Source organism: Pangasianodon hypophthalmus, chromosome 8 (genome assembly GCF_027358585.1).
Source record: "Pangasianodon hypophthalmus isolate fPanHyp1 chromosome 8, fPanHyp1.pri, whole genome shotgun sequence".
In the NCBI taxonomy this organism is placed as follows: domain Eukaryota; kingdom Metazoa; phylum Chordata; class Actinopteri; order Siluriformes; family Pangasiidae; genus Pangasianodon; species Pangasianodon hypophthalmus.
In genome coordinates this window covers 20820215-20837321 of record NC_069717.1, presented here as the reverse complement: position 1 = coordinate 20837321, position 17107 = coordinate 20820215, and the positions used below count along the sequence as shown (strand labels likewise).

Here is a 17107-nt window from a genome sequence, read left to right as displayed (position 1 = left end):
TATAATTGTACAAATAATTGTAAAAAAAAAAGTGCATTCATAACTAAAAAAAAAGTGGTACAGTGTGACTAATTGCCAAATGCTAATTCATATGCACTCATACCTGACCTCAAAGGTTACTTACCTTGACACTGTTAACCTAGCAGCTGGCTCTGAAGGCACACTCACACCAACGGCAAGGGTGTGAAACCCATTCCACCAGGTAGAAAAAAAAAATTGCATGACATATTTTTTCTTATTTTGGCAGCAACACTAACTGTGCCTTTTCTGAAAATTCTCACATATTACCTCAAAATTCTCACATACAGTATTACCTTGTAATTCTGACTTTTTACCTCAAAATTCTGACTTATTACCTCAAAATTCTCACATATTACCTTGTAATTCTGACTTTTTACCTCAAAATTCTGACTTATTACCTCAAAATTCTCACATATTACCTTGTCATTCTGACTTATTACCTCAAACTTCTGACTTATTGCTTCAAAGTTCGGACATATTACCTCGTAATTCTGACTTATTACCTCAAAATTATGACTTATTGCTTCAAAGTTATGACTTATTACCTCTAAATTCTCACACATTATCTCAAAATTATGACTTATCACATAATTTAGACTTGTATTCTTGCAGACATTATTGCAATATTATGTTAAATTATGTCAAATTCTTCACTTGCTATACCAAAATATTGTTTTATTATTTTTAGACTTTCTTAACTGCCAAATATTTTTCTATCTTATCTTAACTTAAGATATTGAATATTTGCCTTTACCTTCCATTCACACAGGCAATAGGAGTGGAGTGATGTAGCTAAGTAATGAGGATTTGTTACTTTGTTTACTTGCCATATAGCAAGCATGCATGTGTAACAGGAAAAGCAGGTACTATAAATATGAATTCACCATTTGATATATAATTTGAGCAGCTAGTTATGTTAGATATTAAACTAGGTGAGCTATTTAGGTTATCTTTCTAAACAGACACATTATTTGCATAGACCTATCATCATAATATGTCAAAATAAGAAGGAATAAGATAATTTTGAGATGTCAGAATTTTGAAATATGTCAGAAGTCAGAAAATTGAGAAAACATTCAAATCTTGAGATAATTACTCAAAATTTTGAGATACAAAGTCAAGATTTTGAGATAAGTCAAAATTATAAGTCAGAATTTTGAGGCAAAAAGTCAATATTGAGATAAAAAGTCAAATTTGTAAGATAATAAGCTAGAATGTTGAAATACTGCTGCTGCCAAAATATTGAGTAAGAATATTCAAAAAGAATATTGAATGAACTATTCATTCATCTTCAGTAACTGTTTTATCCTGGTTAGGGTTGTGGCAGAAACAGAGAAACGAATGATAGCGCTATGAATAGACCTAAGCTAATAACGATTGACTGTGAAACAAAATGTTCTCTAAGCCTTACCAATCAACCACTGTGTTTGCACAGTTTTCCTTTCAGTAAACAGAGGAATGAGATCAAATATTACATACAGTCATGATTCAGGACAGGATCATTGAAATCATGCTGCAAGCCCACTGAAATGCTATCTGATTATCAATATTTGTTAAGCTGGGCTTACAGTGTGCACTTTTCATGTTGTCGTGTTTGGAAGCTTTTCTTAGCTGAATATTGTCTCGCAGCTGTAGACTTTTTATACAATAATAATGGACACAATTCTTGGCCACGTAGGTTTCTGAACTTTGCATTATTTTGTCTATTGAAAATAACATTTTTGCTCAATCTCCAATTATGAATCAGCAACTGTATGTTTTAATATTCCTAAAATACAGCAAGCATTTATAATGAAATTTATTCTTAGTGGTTGATGGATAGTATGGTGTTTCTGCTTGTTCCAGTCCAAGAATGAGACACAAACACAGAATTTACTTAAGGAAATAAACAGTTTATTTGAATTTTCATAGAAAATGCATATATACTCATGCCTCTATACACGCAACAGAGACCCCTTTAAATAAACAGGCCTCCTTCCTCTGTTCAGGCTGGTGGATCTGGAGCCTATCCTAGTAACACTGGGTAAAAGTGGGGAGAATTGAACCCAGATAGGATGCCAGTCCCTCACAGGGTACCATTAACACCTCCACACATTAACCATCCACCTACCTGCATGATTTTGGGAGTTGGGAGGAAGTCTGAGCTTAGGAACCTGAGCTCAGGATTGAATCAGGGACCCTGGAGCTGTCAGGCAGCAATGCTACCCACTGCATCCCAGGCCATTAACCAAATCTAACTCTGCTGCTTTAGCTATCAGTACTGAGACTTCAAGATCACACTCCCAACCAAGCATACAGCAAGAAGCAGTAAAGGTTCCTAAAGTACTTCCTCATTACCCCATTGCTGTGTTCCCTTCACTGGCTTCCTGTAGCTGCCCCCATCAGATTTAAAACACTGATACTTTCCTATAAAACTAAAATGAACTAGCCCCCTACTATCTACACAGTACCTCTGTACTACATTCCCTTCAAGCAGGGGTGTCCAGTCTTTTCAAGAAGGGGCTAGTGTGGGTCCAGGTTTTCATTCCAAACAAGCAGAAGCCACACCTAATAGTCTATTGAAAGCCAAGATCAACTGAGTAAACAGGTAGAATCAGGTGTTTGTCTCCTGCTTGATTGGAAAGAAAATCTGCATCCATACCAGCAATTTGGGAAGACGCCCTTATTTGGCAGGCCCCCTTATCCAGAGCTTATACAGCTGAACAGCTAAGGGTTAAAGGCCTTGCTCAAGAGCCCTGCAGTAACAGCTTGACAGTGTTGGGATTTGAACTCACAACCTTCCAATTACTAGACCAACACCTTAATCACTGAGCTACCAATCCCCAGGATACCCCTGCCTTTAAGCACCTCACCATCCTTCAAGACACAAGGACAACATACATAAAGTCTCTGAGCCATCTAGTTGGACAGGTGTCCTGTGCTTGTATTGAGATTGTAATGAGTGCGAATTCCAGTTAAATGTACCAAACCACTTGGACCAAAGACAAGTGAGCTTAGGTTTTTGAGGAACATGTGTTTGGGTGTACAATAGCAATGTGTAAGCTATGGTGATGCCTTCCTGTCTCCGAGTTCTGCTTGAGGAGACAGAATTGATTTAATTTTAGACATGCTCTGTAATTAAACTACAGTTATTAGACTGTCCTGTGCTCATCCCAGGACTATAATTCATAATATGCTCATACTGAACATCCTCAACACACCATGTGACTTTACTAATCTACACATATATACTGTAATGATTTATAATATCACTATCAAGTGTCACCCAGAAGAGGTGGGCTTCCTTGTGAGTATGGGTCCTCTCAAGATTTCTTCTTCATGTCACCTCTGGCTCGCTCATTAGGGATCTAATAATAATTTATGTAAAGCTGCTTTGTGACAATGTCTATTGGAGTTCTGTGGAAATAAAATGTAATTCATTTCACAGGCACACCTTCATCAAGTGATGAAGGATTCAAATCAGATGGTTTAAGGGAAGCATTGTGAAGTTCCAAATTCATTATATTTGGCTCCATGAATTAAAAGCTACACACATACAAGTACACACTGCCTAAACATAATGGACACTGTTCCCTGTGTCAGTTTTGAACATACGTGATGTTAACAATACAGAGTCATCGCAATCAACTCATTTATTACTGCATTTCAACTGTACATGTGGGAAATGTCATTAAAAATATGCTACTTTGCAAAACATGATCAGGAGAGGTAACAGAACAGTTTTATTGTACACTGAATTAGCTGAACAGACCTGTCAAAGAACTTCAAAAAGGATAATGACAAGTGATCTCTACATTAGCGCATACTCTAGTAACATGCATTTTAGCAGAATTCTGAGATTGCTGTTCTAGGATGCAATAATTGCTTCTACATTTTCTGAAAAAAAGAAAAAAAAAGACAGGAAATAACAAGATGAACAAAATGGAAAGGTTGAGGGAAAAACATTCATGAGGTGGGACAATATAATTAACATAAAAAAAGATGGATCATATCTAAAGCATTTCTTTACTCAAATGTAGTCAGTCACCCAGCACATTTGCATTGATTGTGTTGCACTGAAATTATGAAGCTAATGTAGCTAATCCACATTTAAATCTTAAGTAGTGCAATGACTATAAACTGTATCTACAAACCTCAACAATATTTCACCATGTAGCTGAATGTCTAAGTAAAGAAACAAAAGCTGGACACCAAAAGTGTCATATTTGATCGACTACAATTGGGCTATGTGAAAAAATGTTTACCCTTTTTTTTCTTTTCTTTTTTTTGGCCAAACAGATATGTTTTTCCCCCTATAATAACCTTCAAATGAAGAAAAAAAAAGGCGTGGGGGAACAGAGCTGCCCATAAGATGCATTCAAGCTTCCAAACGAGTATAGCACTTTAAAGCTGCTCTTGGTTACTTTAGTGAAATTTCCATTATAACCAAATCTGAATTGCATGGTTCAGGTTTCTTATTGCATCCCATTTCCCTGCTGGCATTTGTGTACAAAATCAAAATATGCATCATAATCACAGAATGCTATTTGTAATTTAGCTGGCCAAAAATAGACATAAAGGGAGATAATCAATTAACAGCATTATACAGATAAAAATATTTGCATTAAAAAGACGTTACTTAAATTCTCACAGGCTGTATGTGTCTAAACACAAAAAAGACAGAATTACCAAAGCCAAGCCCACCCCCCCCCCCCCAAAACAAACTCCAAAACAAACCCCAAAACAAACCCCAAAACAAAACAAAAAAAAAAACCCACCAAACAAAAAACCAACCAAAAAGCGCCACATAGTGGAGGAATTAATCAATATCATAGAGAAGGTTTTAAACCAGACTCATCATATGCTACTGCAGATTTGCTTATTTATTTATTTGGCATTTGACTAACCTTTAAAAGGATGCACACAAAATTGAACATTTATTAGGTACACCTGTCTGGTATCTTATAAACCAACAACTCAATGCAAGTCCTTGAAGTTTATGCAAATCCACTTTATTTAAATGACCTGCTCATCTTGACAGTCTTGTTCTTGTGCTTATTAAGCAAGCTATCCCAAATCACAAATCGGCAAAACCTCACACTCATCCTAAACTTGCAGAGTAAATTTGGCGACTGAAATATGAAAGATGCCCAACATATCCAAGAACTCAAAAGGTACTTCATAACTCATAACACCTTATTTATACTCAAACTAATTTATCAATATATAATAAGCAGTTGTACTCCTATTGTCCAGTGCAAATAAAGCTTATTGCAGTAACACTACTGCAGTTTAAAATGCATCATGAGCACTAGTGTAATCCATCAAGGTTACCACATGTCACTTCAAGACCTGGGTCCAAATATTACTTCAAGAAAAAGTGCAGGTCTTCCCTCTGGTACCTGTTCAAAACTTAATCGTGGGGCATTATTTTAGTTATAAGAAAGAGCCATGGTTAGTCGGGAGGCAGCGATACGATACTGGTATTGGGTATGGGTCTGATAACATCCTCATTTACTTGTAAACACGCTCCAATACCAACATCCGATACCACGTCATACTGTGTGATGTAAGCCTAGTGTATATTGTCACGCTAATGAACAGATGGCACAAAATGAAAGCGATGTGGACATACATCAGTGCTCTGTGAAAATATCAAGAAGAGCTACTACAGCAACTTCCTACAATACAAGTATCCTGATAAAATGTCTTACGCGAGTGAGCAGAGCAATGTCAGCGAGCATTAAAAATGAGTGCAGTGTGCTGTGAATTGGACGCACACAGTTATTGAGGTGGACTAGTGAAGGGAACATGTAGAGGAACTGCCTCGCATCAGAAAGCATTTCAACTGTGCGAGCACTGAGCACCTTGTGCTTAGGGTCTGTACTTTGCTTGTGAGTCAAGGTGCAATTCACAGCAAGGTGCATTTCAATACGCTCGCTGATACTGCTCTGGTCTGCTGCTGATGCGTTCTATTAAAGATATTGTTTTAACACCATAACATCTCAAACATAAAACTGAGCATGAGGAGTTCATTGCGGCAGCAACCAATATAAATAGAGCTAAATAAAAAGTTCCACAACGTCACTGATTGATACCAAGTAGGTTTCTCATTTTAACATCAGTATTGTTATTGACAAAAAACATATGTTCTCAATCTGAAAAACAAAAAACGGTATCAATGCATCCCTAAACATGACTGTTAAAAAAAAATGCCAGTATTGCACCTGCTTTCATAAGCTTAGCCATAACTATTAGCTAGAGATGGAATAACAGACAGGGCAATGAGGGACCAGACAGGATGAGACGGACAACGATTAGACAAAAGAAGTAAGTGTTCCCCCTCATGATTTAGAATAGCCGGGGCTCAGATGTGGGGCAACCATGGCTATGTAGTCATCCTGAAGCTTGCGTTCTTGCAGAGAAGCGCTGAAAGAAAGGAGTGATGTGTGCCTTTGGATTCATCCCTCCGTGTCTAAGATACAGTGAGAGAACCAGTGCACCAGTATGTGGTGGTTTTGTCCTAATACAGCCCCCTGGGCTGACAGAAAGAGCACTCAGTCTGGGAGTTTGGGGTCAGTGGCTATAGTTTGACATTGCTGAGGTCTTTGGTGAGGCTCTGCATGTATGCTTCGTGGATTGTGCTGAGGAAGTGGGCATCGTTCTTAAAGAGACAAAGCAGAAACAAATCCAAATTTAAGAAATTAAATTCACCCGGTGTAGCAAAAAAAATGACCAGTATACACAAACCTAAACTTAAAAAAAAAAAAATAAAAAATATTAATACTCTATTTGAGTGTGTACCTTTATCAAATGTATCAGAACGTCTTGTAGCTGTGCCTTGCTGTACACTGTTGAGGGAAGCTCTCCAGCCCCCAGAGAGGCAGGGGGTGATGGCGGAGGAGCAGGATTTCTCGGCAGCTCTGGTGCTTTTGTAGTGGACTGCTGGAACACACTGGGGGAAAGTAGCAATGACGGCTCCGCCCCTGGCACAACTAGCCCCGCCTTGGTCTGAAACAAGACAAGCAAGTCATTAAAGCACATGCACAGTGCACACTTTCAGTCCCAAATTCTCAGCCACCAATACATGTTTGAGATCTGCAAGACCCCAATAGTGTGTAAAAACTAAATGCAGTCAGTTGTAAGGTTTCGCTTTGATTTTTTTTTTACAAAACAATAAGAATTTGTCATCACTCTGTGTTGGGGATCCCTCCAGGTGAAAAGGTGCACGCTACAACACTGACAAGACAATAGATCGCACACAATAAATGTCATGTGCTGTAAGCAGTATAGCAATTCTTACATTCTGAGCAAAAAATAACCAACATATTACTAATTATATTGAAAGATGTATGTAATAGCAGTGTCCAACTCCAACCCTATGTCACCTCAAACCAGTCTGGCCATTTTCTTCTGACCTCTCTGATCAACAAGGAGTTCACAACTGCTGTTCAGTGAACGTTTTCTGTGTAAACCTATGCATGAAACCTTGTGTTTGAAAATCCCAGGTGATCAGCAGTTTCTGAAATACTCAAACCAGCCCATCGGGCACCAACAACCATGCTACAGTCAAAGTCATTGAGATCAGATTTCTCTACCATTCTGATGTTCGATGTGAACATTAACTGAAACTCTTGAGCTGTATCTGCATGATTTTAGGTTACAGGTCTTCCTATTAAAATGGCCGGTGAATGTACTGTGTCATGGGACATCAAATAATACAATGAAAAATTAACAAACAATTTAAAAATGTACAAAATATGCATTTCATATGTATCCTTTATTTCCATATTCCTCCAGGTAACTACATTACAACTATATTACCTTTATTTTTCCAACTATTACAACCCAATGATGACTTTGACTTGAATTCACACATCATATAATATCCTACACCAGCTCTTCAATAAAACAACAAAAAAAGTCAAATACATGTCAGTGAGAAACAAAAGAAAACATGTTGACAAAAAAACAGATATATTCCAATAATGCATATTCACAAGAAGTTGACTGTTTTGCATATGTTGGCATTCTAAATGCAGCAACGCTAAAGTGTCTTACAGTGTTTTAGTGCGTATACTCACTGGAATAGGTTTGACAAGATTCGGGGCTTGTGGCTGTGCAAAAGTACCAGCTTCTTTAGTCTTCATCATATGGAGAGAAGAGAAAGACGGACAGTGTGAAAATGAGACAAATGGAGTGAGCAAGAGACACAAAGAAAAGCAGTCAGAGATACAGGACAAGAGTGTTACTACTACACTATCAATCAAAGAAATACAGGCCAAATCTATTCCGTCAGTCCTTACTTGTGCAGATGCTGCGGGTTTGCTGGTGAAAACTGCTGGTGCTTTGGGAGTAGGTTCTCGGAAACTTTGTGGCGTGACCAACGTGCTGGGCATGAAGCCTGGCACTGCTGTCGGCTTGGGGATCCCGTGGCCATCATTTTTGAGTGGATTTATATACTGAGGCGCAGCCTGAGGCCCAGTCTGCCCACGATGCCCGCCAAGTGCTGGAACGTTCTCGGCCCCGCTTGGAGCCATTAGCCCAGGAGAGATGGAGTGCTGAGGGAGCAGGGGATTGGCTGACAGACACTGCGTGAGGATGGGCTCCAGGGGTACGGGAGGAGGGCCGTAGCTCATTCCACGCAGGAAACTCTCGCCAGAAATCGATTCGGCTGGAGGGGTTGGGTTTTTGGGTAAAGAGCTGCCGAACAACTCCTCCACTGTGATCTGCTTCACCACACCGTGTGTTTGCTATGGAAACAAACAAAAGGATCACAGATCAAATGAAAATGCTAAGGTGGTTAAAAGTGAGTGAAATCTACGCTCTGTTTGTTGGACATGTGCAAACTCATTAATGTATCCTAGCTAGCTTTGGTCATTTTCAAAATGACTTCATAACGACAAAGCGAATGATTAAGCAAGGAGATTAAAGGAATACATCAGCAGTCCTTCACTCCATCCTGTAGCACAGGTGTGATCACCACAGCCAACAATTTTAAAATGTCTTTGTTGCTGATAAAAAAAAACCCCAAAACACTAAGAACCCACTTCCACAAAACTCACTTATAATGCAAGTCTAAGCACAGGTGTTAAACTGCACCAAAAAATTGTTAAAATATACTCCAAACTGAAATTGGACAGTGGAAGATTGGAAAAGCATCGCCTTGTCTTTTTCCAGTCTTCAACTGTCCAGTTTCGGAGAACCTGCGCGCACTGTAGCCTCAGATCCGTGTTCTTGACTGACAGGAGTGGAACCTGATGTGGCTGTTATAGCCCATCTAACTGAAAGTTTGGCATGGTGTGCATTCTGAGATGCTTTTCTGCTCACCACGGTTGTAAAGAGTGGCTATATGAGTTACAACAGCGTTACTGTCAGCGGGTCATTCTCCTCTGACCTCTCTCATCAACAAGGTGTTCCCGAACACACAACTGCTGCTCACTGGATGTTTTTCGTTGTTGCACCATTCTGTGTAAACTCTACAGACTGTTGTGTTTGAAAAGCCCAGGAGATCAGCAGTTTCTGAAATACTCAAACCAGCCTGTCTGGCACCAACAGCCACGTCAGAGTCAAAGTCACTGAGATCACATTTTTCCCCATTCTGATGTTTGATGTGAACATTAACGGAAGCTCTTGACTTGTATCTGTATTAATTTTTTGGTGTACACGTGTAAAACTGTAGGTAATGCAGACAAAACTACAACTGTTGCACTCTTAACAGTGAAACTTACTCAAAACAGTAAAATGCAGTTATGATTTCCTAATGCTTTTGTGTGCACCCAGTTATGTGTGTTATGTAGTCCACAAAGTTCTAACATAGTGCTACCACAAACACAAATTCATCCTTCCCAAAATGATGTCTGATTATATAGACTTGGAGCTTAGCGTACAAATACTGTTGACTAAAGAATTTATAAAAGCAATGTATAAATGTTATTTCTAACATTCAACAACTTAAAAAGTTTAAACTGAAAAGATTTGCTTCTTTTGCAGTACAGGGAAACATCAACATACTTATCACAAAAAATACAGATACGGTGGGCAGAGATGAGGTCAAAAACGTTGTAGTAAATAAAAATAATAGTTATTAAAGTGCTCATGAAATGGCTTAGGTGATGTTGTATGATTTGATGTTGATATATTTCCTTTTGAAACAGGATGAGGTCATGAGGATGAGTGAAGTCGTACATGTTTAAGCCAAGATTTTTGAGGTAGAATGTGAACACAAACACACACACTCACACACACACACAGCAACTTTGTTTATGGGGTAGGACATAGAAGTTCTAGTGAACACTTGATTGGACTCAGATTATGCGAGTGCAGACGACGCATCAAAATCTTTTCACTGTGAAAAATTTTAATTTAAATTTAAATAAGAATATCAACAAAACATATTTTTGATGTATAGTGGCTTATTTCTGTCTACATTCCCAAAAAGCTCATAAGAAGCTCTAAACACACAAATATTGTTTTCATGGGCTCTTTAATATTACTGTAAGGACTAAATCGTACCTAATTACTCGATTTGTTCATTATACCATTATTTTGTGTACGTAATTATGTAATCGTTTTGCAATCAGTAAAAATGACATTATTTCAATTGTATTTAACTGGTTGTCAAAAAAGTTAAAAATGTAAAAAAACAGTGAGTGTGTGATTGCAGCAGTACCTTCTCCTGCTGAGCAGCAATAACCGTGGGCTTCATGCTCTCTACTTTAACTGGGTCTGGAGCTGGAGTGACGTCTGTGTTTACCTGCGACTCGGTATCATTAGACTGACTCTATACAGACACACAGACAGAAAAACAGAGACACACAGAGAGAGACAGAGACACCGACAGAGGCATTAGCGAATCTATCTGTTCAAAATCAAAGAGAATATCAGACGAGTGATTTGCAGCCTTACCCTGTGGTACTCCTCTTTGGCTTTGCTCAGCAGCTCCAGGATATCCATTGGTCTCGTCTCAACACAACCATTCGTTCGGCCTCGATCTGGAGAGGCCTGCTGAGCCCTCAGTGTCTCCTGCTTCACTATTCTAAAATACACGCAAACACAAAGAACAAAATCTGAAAGTGAAACCGCACAACACTGTTGACATATTTTGTTATTTTTGTTTTTGGAGTTAATTGCACATTTTGTCCATTAGATGGCAGCGGTGTATTGATAAACACTTTCATCTGATAAGACACGGACAAATGCAGGGCTATAAAAGAAAAGCTAGATAAAAAAAAAATAAAAATACAGTTTTATGATTATCCAAGAACCTTATATAAGATTACTATTATGCAAAACTAGCATTTATACTCAGTGAGGTTTCAAATCTCTATATCTCTCAATGTATTTGATTGCAGAAGAAGCACCTCCTTACACCCAGATGGTACATCTGAGCTAACCTGGTCACTATGGTAACAAGCACCCATGGTAACAAGCTCAGCTTGTTGCTAGGCTCCCACGAGGGTTCCTCAGTGTGCGATCGGCAGTTGCTTTTACCCAGCACTCGTCACACTGCAGTGCACGTTGTGCTCGATCAATTAAAAGTTCTATTTTTATGCACTTCATAAAATATTCTGCAGCTCATGAACATTTGACACTTACTGTACCATCAGCTGTGCTATGCGCTGACAGTCGGCCTTGTCGTAGAACCAGATACTGTAGATTCCCACTGAAAAGGAAAAGAAAAACAAACAAAAAAAACCCAGATTCAATTACAAATCTGTCTACATAGCATCTAGATCTTCTCATATCCCTTAATTTGTATTACATTGCTTTATCGACAGTGTGTGTGTTCATGTATACTCAAGCTTAGTCTTACACACTGATAACCCTTCCAAAAGTAACCCCTTCCTATTTCCGCTCTGATCTAGTCAGATAAGAGAGGAATTCTGTTCTGCCTTCTTTCACACTGACAGCTCCGGCATATTCTCCTTACACGTGCTGCTCAGACAGAGCACACAATCCTAACACGCTCTCTGTGGAAGCCTTGGGGACTTTATCTCGTTCTCTCAGCCCCTTCTCCTCCATCTTCGTTCTCCCTCCAGAGCTTTGTACAGCTAGGAGAGACACGGCTAAATGTTGTGCCGCTCTCCAGACCTCTGTTCAAACTCTTTTTTTTTTTTTTTTTTAACTAGTCTGTAATTCCTGATTTAGCTCCGAGCTTGATCAGAGCGCGCAGAGCGACAGGTCACGCCAAGAGCTCAGCTGATAAAACCGGAGCTCACAAGGAAGTTTAGAACATTTTGAAGGACATGTTGCACTGGAGGAAGAATGGAGCTCGCCAAAGGTGACAACCGTGAGAGGATGCTTCTGCTTGGTTTGGCCTCGAACCCCAATCACGAGCTTCATGACCTCCGGCGCAAGGGGAAGATTGTCTTTCAGAAGACGCTCGGACGATGTTTAAACGGTACCAACAGAGGTAAAGCTTTTGTGTCTCACTTCTTAAAATTGGTAGAATAATCTTCAAATGTGGGAACCAACGGTCATAAACCCATACCAAACGCTATATACGGATCATTAGTACTGTTTCTACATCTAGTGGCAAAAAATTATGAAACTTTACACAATTTAAAGTGCCAGTTTTTTTTCTGTGCTTCTGTAGAGTATGGTTGTAGAGTAAGTTTTTATGTACATGTTTAGATAAACATCATTCGTATATATATTTAATAATATCACTCTCATAGCTATAACTAGCTTAAAAAGCAAAAACACAAATAAGAGTGTAAACCACCATCCGTCTTCCTAAGGTCTGGAAGCTTTCATGATTGACCTGAACATTTCATGTTATTCCTGGAAAACGAATAGCACTGGGCCTGTGACATGATCTAAAGTGTGTGTATACAGACAGCGGCAGTGACTCCCATTCCTAAGGACCTGCTTTAATGTTAAGCATTCCAAGATGAAGAATAAATTCCTTTTACTTTCAGTCACAAAGATGTCTCCTTCTCATAGTACATGGTTGCACTGACAAGAACCCAATCTGATGTTCACAGAAAGTGTGGCATAGCTGAGAATTTAGTTTTAGATTTTATTCCTATATTCTACCCAAGATGTTGTGGTGCTAGTACAGCAGGACAGCAGCTACTAATAGACCTCGTTACGCCATACTTAGTGTATTTTTTATTAATGAATGAAACGTGTGCTTTAATCAAAAGCAACCTCTGAATGAGGCAGAGCATAAAGCTGAGGGTTAATGGTGGCAATGGAGACATGCCACACATGGGATTCAAATTCACAACCTTCTGGGCTCTAAACACAAATTCCACCAAAAATATACAAACAGTTCTCTACGCTACAACTCGAGATAACAAAATCAATGCCAAATGTATTCTTTTCAGCTCATGGATTGAGATTTCAGGTAGTTAGCTGCATGATAATATAGAAACAATTTGTAATGAAAGCACAGCTTATGGAGGAAAAAAAACAAACAAAAAACAAAACAGGACTATCCGAAAAGAATGATTATTTGAGGAGAAAACTAAATGCCTCAGAAGCAAGAAGTTTATATCTAGGAGAAATTCTGGAAATTGGTGCATATCCTACAATCTGGGAAATTTTAAATTAATCTCTTCTTTTGGCGAAACTGAAGCGGGATCCAAAAGGTTTCTTTTTTTCACCTGTATTTGGTAGAGAAATTAAAAATCCCAGCGCTGATGATAAATCTATTTTTGCAAAAGATTAAGATCACGTTTCCATCGTGCTGCATGTTATTGCACCGTTCTGTCTGGCACACTGTATGAATTTTAATGATAAATTACTATCAGTCTACACCCTGTTAAATATCATGTCTTCCTATTACATAACATTCATCAGTCATCAATCATGTTCACCACGACGTAACAAAAGCAAATGTAATTTAATATCTAGTTCCTAAAAGCTCTTTGCAGTGTGGTGCGGAAAAACGGAGAAGAGCGCATGCTCTTCCTGTTTAGACCTGAGATGGAAATCAAACTAAGGAAAAGTTATTTTGTTCTTTATTTCAAATGATAGCAATATTTACTGACAAGGTCAGTAAAAAGCTGAAACCTTGCGACCTTTATTTATTCATGAAAAGTATCATTTCAGAGTTCGTTTGAATGTCCATATGCCATTCACATGGGTGCACTTAACAACATTTTGTGCATTTGGTAATTCTATGCTTAAAATTATGAGTAAATGCAGCTATTGCATAAATGCAAACCTTGTATAAAATGAGACTGGTTCTCAGATGGATAAACATATTGTTGTTTTTTTTTTTTTAAATGTTTAAACACATGTCGTCTTAGAGCCAATGTTGAGAACTGATTTTTAAAATAACTCAAAATGAAGTTTTTTCACTGTTACAGTAGACAAACGGCACCGCTGTCACAACATCACCCTGTTATTAGTGATGGCTCAATACATCTTAACTGCATCCTGCTGAGAAGAAAAGCTGCTTAGTTAGACAATTGCTGTTATATGGAAATCTGGCAGCACATGCTGAAGCAGGAATTATAAGTGGGCTCTAAATCTCCATGTGGATATTTTAATAAGACTTACAGCTGGCGTTCCGGTACAAGAGGAAAGGATCCTGAAGCTGAAACTCCAGATCTTTGTTAATCGGCTCCACCAGGTTCTCCGTGCTTAGACGGTTCATGATAGTGAAACCGTGATGTGGTGATGCTGACCTGCAAAAATAACAGGATTACGCTCATAAACAAGTGCATTATATACTAAGAAAACCTATTTCCACTACTTTAAAGGGAATAGTCAGGTGAGTGAAAGGTAGTCATGTTATTCTATAGCATGAGAATAAATACTGATAATATTTACCTGGCATACACAAATAAGGTGCCTTCAATATCAGTTTTTTCCTGTAAAAAAAAAAATACAGTACTCTTTATAACTGGTATATACATACACAGTTACATAAAACAGCTGAATGTATTCATAGAAATGAATAAACAACAATAACAACAACAACAATCATCATGGGAACTATATTAGCATCCGCAAAACACTTCTAACATAATTATTCCTTCAAACTTATTGTGTTTTGTGTCCTTTTACACTTCATGCTCGACTGTAAAACTCCTCAAACATGACTCAGTTAAGAAATAAAAGAAAAAAAGGAAAAGAAAGAAAAAAAGAAAAAGAACTTTGGGCCACACCTCCATCCAAGGCGTGGAGGGATACCAAATTAAGTCCTGGAGAAGAAAGTAATTCCGGCTGCAAGATGGCTGCTACTAGACTTTTTAGCTTTGTTACTAACTTTTGGGTGTTTTTATAGCTAACATGGCGCTGTACAGTGTTAGGAGAAACTATTAGGAAGTCTAAGAGTGATTTTTTTTTTCTTTAAATCTCGGCGAGGTTTGATGGGAGTGTGTGAGGATGCGGGAATGCAGTGGACACGATGCTAAAAATGGAGCCTATAAACTTTTTTTTTTTTTTTTTTTTTTTTTTTTGCGGCTCCGTTAGCATCGTAGCTCCGGTACCGAACTAAAGGAGTAAACTCCATACAGCACACATGATGTCGTGGCTGATCGACTACATCTGGGGTAAGAGGAAAATTGTGGAAATTTCATGTTTGGTGAACTGTTTCTTACTTTCACTGAGACAGACGGATACTCAAGTACGCTTTTTGGTTCAAAACTGATTTTTTTCCCTGTTATTTTATGAGCAAGACAGCCAACAATAATAAACTTTTTATCTGCGTATTGAGATGGATTTGAGGAAGATGAGTTTAGCTAACACGGTCATGGATGCTCTATTATAACGGTCTTGACAGCGCTGAGACGTTTTGTAAACTTGAACTCACCCCGCTGTCTCGCTATTAGCTCACGCGAATCTAGCAGTAAACACGGTTACATCCGAAATGGCGCACCTTTCGAAATGAAGTGCCCTACATAGGGAGTATGAGTCATTATTTCTAACTATGCGTGCTTCACTTAGCTATAGGCACGGATATGGGAACAAGGCATACAGCCATGTAGCCTTTTAGCTAGCCCGTACTTGGCTAATGTTAGCTAACGCCGTTACTGTGAGCATTACAAAATCAGCGCCTGCCGCGGAATAGAAATGATTTCTTACCCATTCGTTTGCTTTTGAGTTGAATTTATACAGCGCTACCTGCCCGGTAACATCGAGCAGCTTGTTAATATAAGGGTCATACTGCTGCAGAGCCGCTAGACTCATCAGATGTCCAGCTTTGTTGACGGACTCCATCTTGAACGCTAGCATACGGCAGCACGGAAGAAATTCCGAGGACACCACCAATTCATGTTTCTCTCCGGGTTGTACCAAGGCACGCAAGAGATGGTTCCGCATTCGCAGCGTTCATCAGCTGGTCAACAGCTCAGGCGTATTTCACCTAAAAAAAAAAAAAAAAGAATCGTAACACAGCAGATTTAAGGATGCGTTTCAGTTTCTAACAAACACTTTTCCATTTTGGGAATGTCTTACTGTTCTAATACTTCATTATCTTGAGTGGTTTTTGTTAGATGACCCATTGGAGGCCCAGAGAATTGAGTCAAGTTAAAGAAATTCTCCAGTGTTTTTCAGTTTATTGCTATAATCCAGCAATTTGCATTACATGTCCATTACACATGAGTGGTGTTTATGAGATGACCCCTTGGCGGTCCAAACGATTGAGTCAAGTTAAAGAAATTCTCCAATGTTTTTCAATTTATTGATATAATTCAACCTATGCATTAAATGTCTATTACACATGAGTGGTGTTTATGAGATGACCCCTTGGTGGCCCAAACCACTGAGTCTGGTGTTTAAAGAAAAAAGCAGTGTTGTGCAGTTACAAGACTTTTTACATGTTACTCTCTACTGAGAAAAGAATGAAAAACCTGATTACTCAAACACTAGTTTATAATAGAAGTCTAAGAACAGTTGTTCTAAGAACATGTGTATGTAAAACATGGGTTTGTAGGAACATGTTGTCATAGTAATTTGTGAATTAAGCAGTAACTACACAAGAACAGCTTTGGTAAGACTTTTTAAACTGTCCCACATTTTACACTTCTGTTACACAGTCATTTATTTTAAGCATTTATTCATAGAATTCAATATCTACCTTTAGATGTCTGTTTAGCTGAGTTTCGAAACAGGTATTCTGTTCTCTTTTTAGTACTGGGAAACACGA

The 17107-nt window shown here is 38.5% G+C and overlaps 2 protein-coding genes across 27 annotated transcripts in view; one reads left to right on the top strand and one right to left on the bottom strand.

Moving 5' to 3' along the window:
• Positions 1–4996: 4996 nt before the first annotated feature.
• On the bottom strand, positions 4997–16586 carry dcp1a (decapping mRNA 1A). The gene is made up of 10 exons (XM_026925298.3): positions 16045–16586; positions 14788–14828; positions 14515–14642; positions 11599–11665; positions 10909–11038; positions 10673–10783; positions 8307–8753; positions 8085–8144; positions 6805–7011; positions 4997–6664 (listed from the first exon to the last, which is right to left on the bottom strand). The coding sequence occupies exons 1-10, from the start codon at positions 16279–16281 to the stop codon at positions 6584–6586; spliced, it is 1509 nt and encodes a 502-aa protein (XP_026781099.2). The 5' UTR covers positions 16282–16586; the 3' UTR covers positions 4997–6583.
• cacna1db (calcium channel, voltage-dependent, L type, alpha 1D subunit, b) overlaps positions 12140–17107 on the top strand; it is a 118593-nt gene continuing 113625 nt past the window's right edge. For 25 of the 26 annotated variants that reach the window (XM_026925296.3, XM_026925295.3, XM_026925293.3 and 22 more), the window contains exon 1: positions 12140–12415. In XM_026925296.3, coding sequence (XP_026781097.3) covers positions 12268–12415 — 148 coding nt within the window. In that variant the 5' untranslated portion in view covers positions 12140–12267. Of the gene's footprint in view, positions 12416–15374; positions 15513–17107 lie in introns of those variants that run through there. The other variant, XM_053236103.1, reaches the window with a different exon arrangement.

Excerpts from the sequence above, each read along its gene's own strand:
- dcp1a (XM_026925298.3), bottom strand. The coding sequence starts at position 16,281 with ATGCGGAACCATCTCTTGCGTGCCTTGGTACAACCCGGAGAGAAACAT. Across the intron at positions 14,829-16,044 it reads ACTCAAAAGCAAACGAATGG|GAAAAAACTGATATTGAAGG; the intron begins GTAAGAAATCAT and ends TTTTTTTTACAG. Across the intron at positions 7,012-8,084 it reads ATCTTGTCAAACCTATTCCA|ACCAAGGCGGGGCTAGTTGT; the intron begins GTGAGTATACGC and ends GTCTTGTTTCAG.